The 18,905-nt window shown below is 33.6% G+C and overlaps 2 protein-coding genes across 2 annotated transcripts in view; both read left to right on the top strand.

Annotated features, from left to right (window-relative positions):
* LOC143909988 (uncharacterized) overlaps positions 1 to 7,114 on the top strand; it is a 171,639-nt gene extending 164,525 nt beyond the window's left edge. Inside the window, exons 7-15 of the mRNA XM_077428314.1 lie at positions 802 to 929; positions 1,011 to 1,126; positions 1,197 to 1,309; positions 1,386 to 1,528; positions 2,639 to 2,737; positions 2,821 to 2,952; positions 4,156 to 4,281; positions 5,635 to 5,805; positions 5,897 to 7,114. Of these exons, the coding sequence (XP_077284440.1) occupies positions 802 to 929; positions 1,011 to 1,126; positions 1,197 to 1,309; positions 1,386 to 1,528; positions 2,639 to 2,737; positions 2,821 to 2,952; positions 4,156 to 4,281; positions 5,635 to 5,805; positions 5,897 to 6,024 (1,156 nt within the window). The 3' untranslated portion in view covers positions 6,025 to 7,114. The remainder of the gene's footprint in view (positions 1 to 801; positions 930 to 1,010; positions 1,127 to 1,196; positions 1,310 to 1,385; positions 1,529 to 2,638; positions 2,738 to 2,820; positions 2,953 to 4,155; positions 4,282 to 5,634; positions 5,806 to 5,896) is intronic.
* The window catches only part of LOC143909990 (uncharacterized), a 152,036-nt gene extending 138,371 nt beyond the window's left edge, over positions 1 to 13,665 (top strand). The window contains exon 3 of the mRNA XM_077428316.1: positions 13,205 to 13,665. The gene's annotated coding sequence lies outside the window, so the exon portion shown is untranslated. The remainder of the gene's footprint in view (positions 1 to 13,204) is intronic.
* The last annotated feature ends 5,240 nt before the right edge of the window (positions 13,666 to 18,905 follow it).

Below are 18,905 nucleotides of genomic sequence, written 5' to 3' on the forward strand. Positions count from 1 at the left end.
AACTAGTCGAACAAATGGCGGAAGTCCATCGATTCGCTCGCACCCACTTGAAAATGCAGCACGACCGAATGAAGGCGCGATACGACATTCGCGCATCGGAATCCCGGTACGAGGAAGGCGAACGAGTGTGGCTATATAATCCGGCCAGACACGTGGGAATTTCGCCAAAACTCCAATCTTTCTGGGAGGGACCGTATCTGATCATGAAGCGCATCAGTGACGTCGTATATCGCATCAAGAAAGAGTTTGGAAACTCTACACGCTGCATGGTGGTACATCTGGATCGCCTGGCTCAATATCGGGCCACACCCGCTGAAGAAGAATCATCCTGAATTGTGTGTGTGTGTGTGTATAACTGTAATTGTAACATGTAATTATAATTGTAATCGATGGGTCGATCGGGACGATCTCTTTAAGAGGGGGGCAATGTAACGTAGAGATTAGGTGAGTGGCGCTCGTGGACTGATGGTTCACGACCGCGGATCACCTGATCTCTCGTTCCCGCCAAAAAAGGCCTCCACGAATGAATTAGCCCTATGCAACGGCCAAAGGCATCGTCTGACTCATCGACCAATGATTGTTGAGATATGTATGTATGTGTACTGTGTCCAGCGAGTATAAATATGGGGCGTTCTCGGCATGGAATTCATTCCAGCCCGGACCGCCGCCAAGAGAACACGAATAAACCGCTACTACCCATCTTCCTGCGTCTTTCTCCGATTCTGGAAACCCCCCCCCCCTTCACGTCCACGCAACAGTATTATATTATAATGTTTATAATTTGCCGTATTCGATTTTCAGATGTTTCGTTTATAAGGGCAATCATCACAACGGAAAGGTGACGTACGATATAGCTCAATCGGGAGATGCGACGTGCAACGGTCTCGTCTCTACTACGGAAGGTGGCAAAATGCTGAAGCTCACCACTGGTACATACATATACTTAACATATTAATGAAACCCCACGTTTTAAAAGGCTGAAGTTAAATTAGTGGCTTTTAACTTTTCAGTGGACAATCATCACAACCGATGCCGGTTTCCTTCGTGGATTACGGAACATCACACGTGGCACAGCCTAGATCACAGTCGCACCTATCATTTCTCGTTGAGAAATGCGACGCTCAAGGTTGCCACATTTTCATCCTTCACTAAGACAATACAATTAGACAGTTTGTATAAATGTTTTTTATGTTTAGATTTCAAACGATAACGGTTCCGGCAACGAAATGCGTCTCGTATGCCACTCCATACTCTTGCATCCGACGGACAATAATTACATCCAAATTGTGGCGCATATCACTCGTGGATGGTGAGATACTACTTCCGAATTAATTGTAAAGTTGTGTCGGGGAATTGTTTGATGATTTGTTTTTGTGTGATTTCAGTAATTCCGGACACATCTGTATGATGTTCTATCGTCGAGATAATAGCGTTATTGAAGTGCAACAGACAGACTCTTGGCAGACGAATCCCGACGATGCTTGTCAACAGTTCGATTCCTTGACGACCACATATACAACTCTCATTAGTATGTTTATTATCATTTATTTATTTAAAGTTTGGACCATTGTAGCATCACAGGAATTCCTAATGCGCCACAATGCTCAAAAATATAACAGAAAAGAAAAGAAACAAAATAATAACAATAGAAATTAGACATGACAAAAACAAAACATATATACATATACACAAACAACACATTTAACATAATCATAAAAAATAATAAGCTATAGAATAGCGGATAATAATAATTACAAATTATAAAAAACAAAAAAGGGAATGTATTATAAAAAGAAAAAATAAATATATACATATGTATACACAGACAAAAATACATAATCATAAAAAACCAATAGCATTTAATAATAGCAGATAACGTAAAAATATCACATAAGGAATGTCTTGCACCTACAGCCAGTTCCAATAAATAGGAACCAACTACAAATACAAAACATCCCTGTGAGCCCCAAATGGAAGAGACCAAATTAAAATTCCACTCATAAATCACAGTCAATCATGAAAACAATGATGAGCGCAGACTACCAGACAAATAGGTTAGAATAATATCTGACAATTTACGCTCACTAAGGTGGAAAATATCACATTCAGGCTCAGCAGCAACGATTTCATCGAGAAGTTGAATAGCTCTGGGAATAGAAGCCATTCTAAAAAGAACTGTACGAGCAGGAGGTACAACCATCAAATGATAATGTCTACCACGCACATAATTATTAGGGATATAAAGTCCCAACGTTTCCAGCAACAGCGGGCTTGACTTATTACCACGTAGTAGCTGGAGAACAAAACGAATTAATGAGAAGTTTCTCCGAAGTTCAAGGGAATTATATCCAAGCATGCCCAAAAGGAAAGGATATAAAAATCATATTATAACATTGTGACAGTCACACAGTTATTCATAGAGTTTTTAAAAATTCAGACATTAACAGTTTATCCTTATAGTAATCTGAATACAAATTATTATGAAATTCAATACAAATACAATAGAATAAGAGTTAATCTGCATAGTAAATTTACAAAAAATAGAATCTTTGCACCAGGGCTTGAATCATAAGTTTTCTAACCTGTCTTCGACATCATTATATAACTTTTTTTAAACAAATAAAAACATCTTTTACAGCTGCTACTTTACATCCAAAATCGTGCCCTCAACTGGGTAGATTCACAGTATACGATTCGCTAGCCGAAAAGCGAAAACGAAGACAGCAACTACCGACAGGTTCATTTCTAATTGCATTTTTATTAATCACACTGTATTTTAGATTAACAACTTTTCATAATATTATCAATAACCATTTACAGTGAGTATCGACGGTCAGGAATCGACGCAGCCGGCAATCAGGGAGTGTCCCATCGGCAGCTATGAATCGCTCGCTATGGGCTGTACCGGATCTCAAGAGACGTTGGAGTTTAAATCGTCATGTTCAATTAGTGGTATGCTTTCGTTATTACTTTATCTATGTACGTAGTAACAATAGATGAAGTTTTGTGATTCCAACTCAGAATCGATCACTGATCACGTTTTCATGATCTAGAAAAAATGTGTGTGAGCGTTTTTCTGTGTTTCGGTGTGTTTTGGGGATTTTTTGAACACCGTTCGTTCTATCGAACTGAAGCTTAGAATACTACATTAATACTTATCGATACGACGTAAATTTTTTTTAAATTTTAATTTGACCGGAAATGGTCCCTCCCCTTAGAGGTGTCCTATTTTTTTAAGTTTTTGAATTAAATTATCTCCCAAACCACTAACTGAATCAGACATGAAATGAAATTTTTTTACATGTAATAGAAATTATAAATTTTTTAAACCTGAAGTAGTACTTTTACTCTAAAGAATCGAAGTTTTTTTACGTTTTCCTCAGAAACCTTTTAGTTTATTGAACTGAAATTTCATATCTAGAAGTTTAAGCTTAATACCAAGTTATGTATAAAATTTGGTAAGCATCTGTCAACCGGAAGTGGCAGTTTACTCTTGTTCGATTTTTCTTCCAATATTTTTTTCGACCCCTTAAACATGTGTGCTCTTCACGAGAAAATTCAAGTTTAATTCTTGTATTATTCAAGTGATGAAAATAATAAAAAAAATGACTAAATTTAATAAACCGGAAGTGGAATTTTTCCATTTTGAAAAGTCAAAAATGTTGTGAACACAATTCTTTCCACACCCCTGAATGTGTTAAGCTGAAAATTTATATTTATATTCTTTATGTACTAACTTAGACTTGATACGGTTTTAGTCAGAATTCGTAAACCCGAAGGAATTCTTTTTTTTTAAAACACTTTCAGTATTTTATTTCTACCTTTTAAATTATTTTTATCTTCTTGATATTTATTTTGTACAATATTTATAGTGATTTTAAGTAATAAAAAAAATTTGAACAAAATCCAACAACCGGAAGTAGAACTTTTGTCTTGTGTAAGTTTCTCTACATTTACACTCAATTTGTATCGAAAATACTTTCATAGCCAGTACGTGTGAACGTGTATGTATGTTTGACTATCGGATTTTATTTTTTATCCTTCTTTTATTTCTCAAATACATATGTAGATAAAGTCGTGAGTAGGTCACATCCGAATTTTTTCTTTTTGACAGTTGAAAGATACAGGTTTGATTAATACTTTGTTTGATTTCAGCGTATTCTTGCCACGGCAGCTGGACCGATAGGGGCGTTCACTATTTGATAGCTTCACCAACGGCTCGTGCCTCTACGGATCCTAGACGATATTGTTTTATGTATACAATGACCGGCTTCGGCAATGGTTCGTATCTGAATTTTTATCAGTTTTTCTACATTGTTTTCCCACATACATGTGGTATAAATCTTGGCAGATAGTGCTGTTCAGGACCACGGTTGGGATGTGGCGGGCGAGGTGAAGACCAAACACGTGCGATTTTCAGTAATGTTGTTTATTATAACAATACCAGCGATGGCTTGACGGCCGATCGCTAGGAGTGGAGGTCTAACTGCTACTGACGTTGACATCTCTACCCATTTCATCCCTTACCCCACAATCAGTCATCATCCTCATAACACACTCTTTCTCAGCCATACCCTATACATCAACCTTTCGTTCAATTCCAACCCTACATACATATTTACAATTTGTATAATTACACTGTTCGACACGAAAAATAGTTCAGAGACGAGATATGACTTTTCTTATAGATCTGGTAATAAAAAATGTTGATTGGCTCGAGATTCGGAGATATATGTGTTTTTTAAATCGCGCGTTTTTTCTATATTTTGGTGTTGTTCGGTCGATGACTCAAAATCTGTCAATTTACTGTTCAAAATGAATATTGGAATCTATAGTCGGGTATTTTATCTTTTATTTTATATTGAGTATTTTCTATTGAAACATGTTTATTCTATTGATAACTGGCTTACCTCGATAAAATAAACGAATTTTTGTTATTAATCCACAAGAATAGTAGAAATATGATTTTTCTAAGTGGAATTTTATTTAATTCTCATATAAACACAATTTAATATATTATCTCTATAAATTCAATTCAGATTCGTGTAAATACGAATAAATACTAGTACGGGCTTTTAGCTCGCAATTTTACCGATTTCAAATTCAGCACACTTCCAATTAACCCCTTTAAACGAAAACAAAAAATAGTGTGGCCAAAACACTATCCCAATAAACATGTTTCAATATAAAATAGTATTAACAGTGGGAAAAAATCCCAAGTGAAAATACGTACTTTTGACTTTTGATTTGAACTGGACGACTACTTTGAGAGATTTGAAAGTTAAAAAGTACTACAAATGAAAGATAAAATACCCGACTATAGATTCCAATATTCATTTTGAACAGGAAATTGACAGATTTTGAGACATCGACCGAACAACACAAAGATATAGAAAAATCGCGCGATTTAAAAAACCCATATATTTCCGAATATCGAGCCAAACAACATTTTTTATTACCAAATTTGTGTTTACTGGGCATAGATCTATAAGAAAAGTCATATCTCGTCTCTGAACCAAAAAAAAAGCCGTCATTAGTCGAACAGTGTTATATATGTATTAGTTCATTTTAGTTGAAAGCTAGACTAAAGATTTTCAAATGTATAATATAAATCCTTGAATTCAAACATTCCAGATTCCAATGGCAACAGCGATTCGAATTCATTTCTGAGCCGGTCGAATCGAGGCCGGAATTTAGTGGGGCGAGAGAGGCCGACTCTACATCTGAGTGCTGTGGCCGCGTCGTGCAGCCGAACTGCAGTACCTGGTGTCACAGGCGACCGTGCCTACAACCTCACCATGAACGGTACGTCGTCTTCCGTACATATGTACCTATTCAATATTTACATATGTATGTAATACGAATCGTCTTGTAATTGTTTGAATATTTGTTTCAGGCACGTGCGCACAGTCGAGCGAGTACAACAGCAGGAGTGCGCACTCGGCGCTCAGTAATTTTGCGTTTCTAGTCTATGCCATACCTGTGATCACTACCCACTTTTTATACCCATCGTTTTTAAGATGATAAATGAAAAATGTTCGACGACTGCGACCGCACGGATCCGGTCGCAAATATCTTCTATCCTGTTTCCTCCCCGGGAACGACACGACTGTATAATTTACATACACTCGATAGGGTTTTTTACGTTTATATAATATTAAAAAAAAAGTATATGAACGATATTTAAATTAATTAACAAAAATAAAATAGAATTGTCACTTTTAGCCTACGTATAACGAGCAGCGTATTTTTCAAAGGTGTATGTTTCATTTGTAGCTTTGTATCTACATACGTATTATAAATCGAACTACCGATTCTATTCTCACATTTGTACAAAGGATATTTTAAATCTAAAGTGAATTTTTAAATAGTCTCAATAGGTAAATTTTTCAAAATTACGTATTACGTACATGTATATTTTATAATATTGTTTTCTTCAGTTCTGAAATGAGTTTCAAGCAAGCGTTTCTCAACTTTATACTGGATACATCTACACACCACTTTATGGTCTATGAAACTCACTATATCATTGAAGCAGAAAAGTCCAAAAATATTCCCATAGTTTCCATATGCTTTCAATTTTAGTATTAAATTTTTGTTCTTTAATTAAAATAAGGAAGAACTTTTGATACATCAAATGTTTGCTTGTTTGTAATTAAATTAAATGATCATTCTGGATTTTGGATTAATTGCAATCTTTATCCTAAAGCAAGTGATAACTCAGTGAACAATTCAGAAAGAGATTATATTTAGAAATCATTACTTTTACACATTTCTGATTGAATGTATTTTTTATTAAGTTGTGTGTCGCTTGCTTTGAAACGTTTCTTATTATTTTTGGCGTCTTGTCGTTGAAAAAATATGTATATATATATAAAGAAAGGCCAACAGTGAGAAAAATAGATGATACACACAAGCTTTAATAACAAATAGACGTGTATTGTGCAGAGAGTAAAAAAGATACGAGACGTTTAATTTAAAGATATTGACATTCGTTCCGCTTTGAGCCTTTGTACTGTTTTTTATCAATAGAAATTATTTACGTAAATTGTACCAAAAAAAAAAAAAAAAAGTAAAGATTTAGAGCAAGTTCGAAACGGAGGAAGCACTATAGAAGAAGAAGAAGTAAGGAATTATGTACATATTTTACTGTGATTGTTTTTTTATTTTATGAATATATGTAAAATAACAAATTGTAATATAATTATACATACTATATAATATATATATGAATTGTGATCATTCTCTGACCTTATTATATATTTATAAAAGTTATTTATACATACATTTCTGGCTGAATTTGTCCCAAAAAAACCAACGATCGATGATTGATTTTTAAACATGTCTCATTATATTTTTATGCCGAGATTTATATACACATGATATTACCAAACGATGATTTGCATTATATATATATATATATATATATATATAAAATTACGTGTCTTAATGTTTTTAAATATCGCAAAGTATTTTTTTTACATAATCAATTATTGTACATGAACATATAATGCTTGACGATGAATGCATAGTTAATTTGTTATATATATTAAAAAAAAAAGTTATTTCAGCTTTGTATAAAGATACATTATTATTATTATTATATATATAAATTACAAATTAATATTTAATTAATTTAATTCTTAATGGGTTAGGTTATTATAGCATTGTGTACGCATTGCCTAATAATTTTCGGAAAATTAAAAGTAAACTAATTGAATCACACGAGTCCGTATTAATTTTTGCACTGCGTTGAATGTTCAACATCTTACGGTACGAATAAATTTAAATTCAAACATTTTTCTAGACATCTTCAATGTACATAATAAATATATATAAAATCAAACGATCAAAAAATTATTCCAATGATGGAATGACGGATTTGTCTAGCTAAATGTTAATTTGATATTAAAAAAATGGATGTGGCTATTTATACATATTGTATGTATGTATATATATATAATTTCACTATTTATACAGCTAAATGATTTTGATCGGTATTTTCAATTAAATGGTTACTTTATTTTCACTATCACTAATAGATTTAATATAATGATTTTTTTACACCGAAAACATGATAGTGGGTTTTTAATTAATTGCCAACTTAATACATAAGTGCATACATTATTTATAAATGGCCACATTGTATGTGCATACATATATGCAGCGTAAAAATAGCCGCATCCAAAAAAAAAGACATTGAGTTCCTAAGCAAACCTTGTTTTGTGAATATTATATTTGTAAGATGAAAATATTCCCGAGTGCATTTATTTGAATGTTAATGAAAATTAATTTTATCCTGACTTAACTTATTAAAACATAAGGAGATTTACGTATACTGCTGTGGATTGTTTGCTATTTCCAATTTTTGCCGTATATATATATATTGTATTTATATATTGCAAATGTTTCCACGATTTTCCACGATAATTTGTAATATCGATATACTGATAAGGAAAGAATGAATTACTTAGCCAGCCGACGTGTATCAAAAGTGCAACGAATGCGAGGTAAAAGTCGTAAAAAGAAATGTTTATTTAAAATAAATAAATGAATTTATTTATCGACGGAAGACAATTTGATATTTTAAAATAAAGCTTTTCATTGGGTGTGCAAAATAATGTGAATTAAAACAAAAAAAATGCCTCAGCTTTTATCGAAAGCTTAACCGATGTGTAATCGCTGAAGCTTTCTCCGAAGCACCGTGTTTGTAACGCACACTTGAACAAAAAATATACGTTCGATTTCGCAGACGCAGTGTGGGATTGGATTTGTCTCAGTGAAATGAATAAACGAGTAACTCTTGGCACTCTTACATATATACATATATACATAAATATACGTTCTAAATTTTTGTAATATCCATTTACAATTTCGATGTGTTACGATTATTCTAAATGTATACCATTTTTCGCCGATTCCACACTCCTGTGAATGTATTCCAACGATAATTATATTTGTATGGATCATTATAATGATGGTTGTATATTATTATATACGTATATATACACATATACTGTGCAAACCAACGATTTTTGAAAGGGGACGAGTGTAATATTGCAATACGCGTACGTGTCAGCGAGCTGCACCGACATTGGTGGAATTGAAATTGTAATATTACATTTTTTTCGATTGTATTTGATAAGGTTATTATATTTTGATTACTGAAATGTATTTGGAAAAAAACAAATGTTTTTTATTGAAACTCCTCATAATCCTCCCTTTAATCTGATTCGAAACATTCTAACTGATTTTGAATAAATACATTAATTTTAAAACATACATATCTACATCTATATAAATGCCTGAATGCGATATTTTCCACTTAAGTGAGCGTAGATTATCGGATATTATTTAAACATATTTATCTGGTAACCTGCGCTCATCATTATTTTCTTAATTTGAATTTGATGTATGTGTGGAATCTTAATCTACTCTCTTCCATTTGGGCCTCGCTGTGATATTATTTTATTTTACTATTTTTTTTATTTTTTTGTTCTTTGTGAAACTAAGAATAGGATTTGAGAATTTTATTTATTTGATTTTTACACCTTTTTCATTTTCATTTTATCATGTTTTTCTGCCTTTGCATTTTTGCTTTTTATTTTTTGGTTTTCTTTATCAAATGTAGGCCATTGTGGCGCATTAGTTTCTTCCTGTAATGCCACAATGGTCCAAAACTAACTATAAATAAATAAATAAATGTACACCTACACCGAATCCACCTTCCACGATGCTCTCCAAGAAGCGGAAGGTATCAAGGTGGGCGGCGAAACAATCACCAATATTGGTGATTGTTTCGCCGCCCACCTTGCTGATGACACGGCACTAGTCGCTGAAAATTTAGCAGACCTGCAAAGATCTCTAGACCTTGTGAGCAATCGAAGAAGTCTGCGCATAAATATTAAGAAGACAAAAGTTAATATAGTAGATAGAATGCAAACAGACACCGGTGATCTAACGTTGGATGGAGAGGTGTTAGAAAGAGTGAAAAGATTCAAATACATGGGTACCTCGCTGAATGAAGAGGTGGATCCAGATGAAGATTTCAGAATCCGCATTGAGATGGCTAGAACAGCATTTATCGAAATGAAGGCGGCGCTTACAAACAAGCATCTCAATCTTCGTACGCGTTTGAGATTCACGAAGAGCAACGTCTGGACAGTGTTACTATATGGATGTGAAGCGTGGACTGTGAAGACCAGGATGATCAGCCGCGTCGAAGCTTTTGAGATGTGGGCTTACAGGCGTATGCTGAAGATCCCGTGGACCAAAAAAATATCAAATGAAGCTGTCCTCGGCATGATAGGGAGAGACAGGGAACTTGTTTCTGTCATCAAGCGAAGACAGATGGAGTACCTCGGACACATGATATGGGTTCCAAAATTGCTCCGTTTGATAACCATAGGGAAAATAGAAGGTAAAAAATGGTTTGGCAGGAAAACGTTGTCTTGGCTTCGAAACATGCGCATGTGGACCGATATGAGCGCCGAAGATCTGTTCCGAGCCGCTGAAGACCCATGTGGATATCTTCAAATAATCGATGAGGTGGTTGGATGCGGTCAGGGCATTGAGAAGAAGAAGAATATAAATCTACGTCAAAATTTAAACTTTTGCCCCCCCTCCATCCCCCCTGAGGTTTTCTGTTTGTAATCAGGAAAGAACTAATAAAAAACACGTTTTTTGTTGCCCTTCTACACATAGTTCTCCAGAAAATATAAGACAGAAGAATAGTTCATTGTTGAATATTACTGTAGTGTGTACCAGACTGTCTGATCCAGACATCGACTTTATATTCATAGTTTATGTTACATATTTTTTAATTCCGAGTTAAAAACTTCTGTAGGAATTTAAAAAGTAGTAAACCGGGACATTTGGGCGTCCCGTGAGGTTTGTTCGGGACACGAGACTTAAAACTGGTGACAATCCCGATTGATCGGGACGCCTGAAAACCATACATATGAGGCAAGTGCAGATATTTGTCATCTTATTTTTAATTTTAATTTGTGGAATGGGAAAAGGCAAACGCTTTATCCAAGAGAACTGAATATTTAATAAAAAAAAGTAGAATCAGATTCATTCATCTGTTTCTTTTCTTGTACGGAGAGATTTGTTGACAACAATTGTGAGATTAAGATTTCAAATCAATTTGAGTCGTTTGAATTAGAAAAATACATTTTAAAATCTGTCAATTTGATACTGTGTCATGAAAACATAAAAAATAATCAATTTCAGTACAATTATGTTTTTTTATTACTTAATGAATAAAACGGTCATGGTCACTATGCGGTTGCTATGGTTCGTAAACCTCTCTATATCACAGTTTGAAAAACAATGACCTGAATGAAGAAACTGATCGACATTATATTTTATTTATATATTGACCTTAAAATTTGAAACTAAATTAGCCATTTTTAAGTTTTATTTATATTCGATAGAGGTCTCATTTCAATTTCCAGCCTGTCAACAATAAAATATTGCTAACACGAGGCCATAAATATTATCAGCACCGTGTATATTATATTTACAGGTCATAAGAATTATCAAAAGTGACAATTTTTTTCAAATAGATAACAAAAAAAAGACAGAAAAGCCCAGCATTAGAATGGGTTTCATTTGCGTCACAAGTGAGTAATAAATGCGAGGTAGCTAGAGAATTTAAATTTTCCTCGTCAGATTACTTGTAGTGAGACTGGTTTGTTGACGTTTGCTTTTCGCATATTTGATACCAACATTGAGGAAGATTTTGCCAAAATACGCACCTACAATTTGACCTATCGACATTTGTGATACCTACATAAATATTATATGTACATAGGTAGGTGGCACGTTTTACATACATACAACTATTCAAAATGGTCTGACATCAAAGCTATGTTTGTATCGATGTGATTAATTACCGCAAGCAACTCATATCCTGCCTCATCAGCTTATCGTGGCTTGCTATTGCACAATGCCAATTTTATACATTTGGAATTTTATACTTTATACTCGGAAACTAGTATAAATATCCACGAATTTCAACTTTCCTTTGGCTAGCTGATTCACTTTTGCCATTCCAATACTATGTCAAAACAAAGTGCATAGTTGAGAATGTTATTGCAATGAGCTGGCAAGATTGTGGGTTCATTATACTGCAATTTCTTTATGAACTCAAATGACAGGTTTTCCCAATATGTATAACCAACATCGTATATACATTTCTCGTAGACATATTTATTTAAAGTTTATATAAAAGAATTCCTAATGCGCCACAGTGGTTAAAAATATAACAGAAAAGAAACAAAATACTAAATAAAGCAATTAGACATGACAAAAATAAAACATATACATATGTATATACAAAAACAACACATTTAACATATTCATAAAAATTATAAGCTATATAATAGCGGATAATAATAATAATTACAAATTATAAAAAAAAAAACAAAGAAGGGAATGGGAAAAATAAATATATTTTTTTATTTTATTTTTTATTACAATCAATCATTACAGATCGCTCCAATGCGACGTGTGTACGAGAACGGTCAGACAACAACGTATACAGTACGTTCAATAAACATCGAATACAATAATGAATAAAGTACAGAAATAATAATCATAGAGACATCTATGGATTATTTTTAGATTGGAACAGGAAATTATAGAGACATCTATAGATTTCAGATTTCTGTGCATAATTTCTACAAATTGTACACAAAGATTTTTGTGACATCAGGAAATGATCTATTACCAATTTTCAGGAATCGTTTCAACAATGATCAGATAAAATTGGCAAATTCTAATAAAGAAACGATCGATTTGGAGTCACAAAACTCCCAAATCTAACCAGCAGTTTGGCGAGTCAAACCATCGATCGCAGTGGTGCTAAATATATACACTACCATTAAGCCAAACTGTACATATGTGTATACACAGACAAAAATACATTTATGCATAATTATAAAAAACAATAGTAATTAATAATAGCAGATAACGTAATAATATCAAATATAACATAACGAATGTCCAATAAATAAGAACCAACTGCAAATACAAAACATCTCTGTGAGACCCAAATGCAAGTCAATCAAAATTCCACTCATAAATCACAATCAATCATGAAAGCAACGATGAGCGCAGACTACCAGACAAATAGGTTAGAATAATATAATTATAACTATATGAATGATATATTATAATAATAATATCATTCATATAGCCAGCAGTTTGACTTAATGGTAGCGTATATATTCAGCACCACTGAGGTCGAAGGTTCGAGTCCTCGTCAAACTGCTGGTTAGGTTTGGGGGTTTTGTGACGCCAAATCGATCGTTTCTCTATCAGAGTTTGCCAATTTTATCTGATCATTGTTGAAACGGTTCCTGAAAATTGGTATTAGATCATTTCCTGTTGTCACAAAATCTGTGTGTATAATTTGTAAAAATTATGCACAGTAATCTGAAATCTATAGATATCTCTATAGACATCTCTATAATTTCGTGTTTATTATATGTATAAAAATTGTGCACAAAAATCTAAAAATAATCCAAAGATGTCTCTATGATTATTATTTATGTACTGATTAATTGTTATATGCTATGTATTCTGATTGTATTTCTGACCGATATCGTACACTCGTCGCATTGTAGCGACCTGTAATGACGAGTGTATATTGATTGTAACAATAAAACAAATAAATATAACATTTGCCTAATGAAAGAGATTTTTCTCACATAGGATTATGAAATTTATTCGAATTCCTTATTATTTCATATGATATTTTTCACTTGGTTATTTATTACGAGCTTCTGAATAACCGAATTCGACTGCACATAAAAATTCACCACAGTTTATGATTTATGTATACAATACGTGTGGATCAGACATATTATGTTTATACCTTGTAATTCAGCACACGTGAACTGAAAAATCGAATTTACGACCGGGGTTTGGATCATTTATTTATTCAGACCCCATTTATTTATGTTTGTTTATAAAAAATCGAACACAGTGGAAAAAAAACTGGTTGCGAGTGGATGTGTCACGATCAACCTGTATTTCACCTTTACACCTCTACAGTTTCCTTCTACGAGTTTGAACGCGCCATTATGCACTGGTGTGTTTATAAACGAGTATATAAACATTTGAGAATTTGAGGTATCTAAGCGTGCTGCCGATGACTATGATGACGTAAGGCTCAGTTTTCCTCGAATTGTGCCGAGAATTTATCGTATTATTTTGCATAGATATAGTATGCTTAGAGCCGTTGCACCTAATCATATACATATTTTATATTACACACATATTACATAATATGTATAAAACTTATCTATTACAAATCTCTTCTATGTATATTTCACTTCGCTCATTGGTTTGACAATATACATATGTATATTATATCCTACATTCTTCTGATAGGTTTGAAAATTTGCCATTTTGCGCGGTTTGGTCAACAATAGATATTCAAATCAATTCCGCCAATACGATTGTGAAAAATAGACGTTTAAAAAATATAACAATTTTGACCATAATGATGTCTTATGGTTAGTACACTTGTTTATTTATTTATCTTTTACAATTTCGCCATAGTGACATTACAGATTAGCTCCAGATCGTCATTATGTCTAATTTTTATTACATGACATTGAAAACTCATAATTAACGAGACATCTAAATACATAATCATTACATACATACACTTGTAAATCGAAACAATGCATGACATCTATGGTCACATGTTACAAACATCGTATAAATACGATTAATAACATTTTTCACGTAACAATACGAATTTTTACATTCGATAAACAACCACAGAGATATCTTTGGTGAGAAATCTGGCGAAACCTGAGATTTAACAATAACTCAAGGTTTGCAACAGAAAATTGGGAGGGAAAAGCCAATTTTACAGGAACCGTTTCAATGAAAATCATAAAAATTGGCAAATTCTGATAAGAAACGATCTACCTCGACAAACTAAGGTGTGGCCAACAACGAGACTCTTAGTGGGAATCGATCCCGTGACATCAATCACGAAAGAATTCAACACTCACCACTAGACCACGTTGCTAAATATGTAAAAAATAAATAAATAATACACACCACAATGTACTAGATATGAAATGTATTGTTACGTACACCGCCGAGTAAGTGCAATCGGATTAGGCCGAGTAGCATCCCAGAGACTGAGTGACCGTTATAATTGGTTTCAAGGATTATCTCCAGACTAAGTGCAAGTAGGCTAAACAATGGCCACCGAATTGGCCGCTATTGGTCCCTTCTCAGAAGTGACAGCGACTGAGTGTCGTGGGAATACATGGCTAAATAATAGGGAAGTAACCGGACGTCGAAGATGCCCTGAGCGACCGATCTATTATAAGGCGGTACTTAGGTGATATCAAGACATTCTGGACGGAGCCCTGCCAGTGTGTGTATCTCCTTAATCACCAATAAATGCTGTGAAACGACTTTGGCCTTTTACTTGGATCCTCCACCCACCTCTACGCAACAGTATTATACACTGCTCAGGCCAGACAGACAGTGGAGATTTGAGAGCTCCGAGCAATCGATAGCGGATAGACTATAGACTTATAGGTCTGGTCTGGCCAACAACGAGACTCTTAGTGGGAATCGAACCCGTGACCTTAAGCACGAACTAATTCAATACTCACCACTAGACCACGCTGCTGGTTAATATATACCTTTCCGCCACCCTCTCTTTTTGTCAGATTTTAATTGTTTAGACGCTTATAATTTTTTCTTTTTCACACTACATATATCTTATTAAATACCGAGTACATACTGTTTATTTGTGTATACATAATATTTTTTTATAATTGGCGTATTTTTTATAAGCATAAACTCGAAGGGAAAATTGCAGTGCTAACCGAGGCGAGGTGCGTTTACGGTAAAAACTCGTTGTTTCAGTTGTTTGCAAATTATGATGTGAAACTATCAGAGACGTATTGGAAGCTGTAAAATTAGCATAGTGAGTGTATTGCAATCATCAGATCCGGCCCTTGCGTTGGCAATTACTCAAAGTGGTCCGAGTCGTGATACGCAAGAATTTTCCTTTAAAAGTACCTACTCGCTTGATTGACGCTCATCTGCGAACGCAATATTCGTATATTCATGCGTAAAAGAATATTAAAAATCAACTGTGACGTTGCAGGAAAATACATACATTTTTTTAACAAGTATCTATTGTATTTATTTATATATATGTACATATATACAAAAAAAAAATTCGGATGTGACCAACCGACAACTTTATCTATATATTTGAGGAATATAAGAAGGATAAAGAACCAAATTCGATAATTATACATACATACATACATACATACACGTTCACACATGAGAGCATTTTCGATACAAATTGAGCGCAAATGTAGGGAAACTTACACAAGACAAAAGTTCTACTTCGAATTTTGTTAATTTATTTTTTATTACTTAACATCACTATGTATGTATATTAACATCACTATATTACCCGGCTTCGCTCGGTATTTGTAAAATAAGCCGTTTAAACATGACTAATCTAATAGTAAACATTTTATTAAACTTATTTGAATAGTTTTATTTTATATAAATTTATTTGAATAGTTTTATTGTATATAAATTTATTTGAATACTCGTTTATTTTTTTTATTAAATTGACTGTCACGAATAAACAAACATATATGTATAGAAAGTCTCTTATAAAAAATTATATGTACACCCCCGGCGTCGGCGCCCCGCAGGGGGCGGAGCCCTAGGGCTTCGCCCTCGGCGCCTAAGCCCCCGGGAACTTCGAATCCTTTGAATTAAAAAAAGCGAATTATTTGATCGATGACGTCACGGATTTCTACGAACGAAGGATACATACATACATATATATTCTCTTTCCAAATTATATATTAGATAAACATAAAATACCAAGAAGATAAAAATTATTAAAAAGCTCAAAATAAAATACTAAAATATTGTTTTAAAAAAATTACTACTTCCGGTTTACGAATTCTAATCAAAAACCTTATCAAATTTAAGTTAGTACATAAAAAGTATAACATAAATTTTCAGCTTGAACTGTTCAGGGGTGTGGAAAAAATCGTGTGACAACATTTTTGACTTTTCTAAAAGGAAAAATCGCACTTCCGGTTTATTAAATCCAATGATTTTATTTATTTTTATCCTATTGATACAAGGATTATACTTGAATTACACTTTTACCGTGATTATACTTTTCTCGTGAAGAGCACACCTGTTGAAGGGGTTGAAAAAAAAAATAGTGTAAGAAAAATCGAACAAGAGTAAACTGCCACTTTCGGTTAACGGATGCTTACTAAATTTTATACACAACTTGGTATTAAGCTTAAACTTCTAGATATGAAATTTCAGTACAATAAACCAAAAGGTTTCTGAGAAAAACATAAAAAAAACCTCGATTCTCTAAGTAAAAGTACTACTTCCGGTTCAGGTAAAAATATTTAAAAAAAATAAGATTATAAAGATTATAATTTTTATTACACTTAAAAAAATTTCAGTCCGATTCTGTTAGCGATTTGGGAGATAATTGAATTCAAAAACTTAAAAAAAGAGGACACCTACATATAAGGGGAGGTACCATTTCCGGTCAACTTAAAAATTTGAAAAAAAATTAAGTCGTATCGATTAGAATTTTAGTAACCGATACTAGTTTCAGTTCGGTAGGACTAACGGTGTTCAAAAAATCTCCAAAATATAGACACACACACACACCCTTTTTAGATCATGAAAACATGATCAGTGATCAATCCTGAGTTGGAATCAGTCAAAATATCGAGTTTGAATTTTCGCATGATCACAAAACTTCATCCATTGTTACTACTGTTGCGTAGGGGTGGGCGGAGGATCCAAGTAAAAGGCCAACAGTCGTATCACAGCATTTATTGATGATTAAGGAGATACACGCACTGACAATGTATCGCCTACGTACCGCCATATAAGGGGTAGGTCTCTCAGGACGTCTAATCTGTTTACCTACTGTATAGTCACGTATTCGGATATGTATTCCCACGGTATGAGAAGTGCAATCATTGTTTAGCTTATCTCCACTTAGCCTGTCGCTAATCCTTGAAACCACTTATACAAGTCGCACGGTATGCACTTAGTTAATCCGTTAACAGATAACCCTTGAACGGTCACACAGTCTCTGGGATTCTATTCGCTTAATCCGCGGCGTACGTAACACTACGTACATAAAAAAGAGGACGCCTATAAGAGGAGGTATTGCGTTTTATTTTCAATTTGATTCAAAGTTTCATTTTTATATTTATTATATGTAAACATACATATATACAAATTTTAGCCCGGAAGAAGCTGGATTCTTTGCTAGGAAAGGTATCCAATTAAGCATTGACCTGCACAATTTTTACTGTTGTAATAAATGCGGTTTCGCATTCATATATTTGAATTGTTTTAAACTTATGCACATATATATGTAGTTACATACAATACATATGTATACATACACGCACACACACATACGAATACGTATCAAAGCTAAAATAAACATGTCAAAATGTTATCAATAATATAAGCTACAACTTCCGTATGAGTGCGAAATACCCAACAATCTACGCTCGTCTTATGCTTTATCAGTTGCAGTCGAATCAGACTGACTATATTTTATCAAAAAATATAGTCAGTCTGATTATCAAATCAAATACGGGAAAATAGCTTTTTTTGAATTTTATTGCCGTATTGCGACGGAATTACATTTATGAATTAAACTGTATAATTAAAGCGAGAATTTATAGTCCACGATCACTATCATGATGTAATTTCGCCGTAAAATTCGAATGCGACGTTCAAGGTCATATATTGGAAGTTTTTATTGCGCAAATTTCGAGGCGTTTCTCTAAACGCGTTTTCCCGCGCCTTCTCGGAATCAACCTCGT

Source organism: Arctopsyche grandis, chromosome 3 (genome assembly GCF_051622035.1).
Source record: "Arctopsyche grandis isolate Sample6627 chromosome 3, ASM5162203v2, whole genome shotgun sequence".
In the NCBI taxonomy this organism is placed as follows: domain Eukaryota; kingdom Metazoa; phylum Arthropoda; class Insecta; order Trichoptera; family Hydropsychidae; genus Arctopsyche; species Arctopsyche grandis.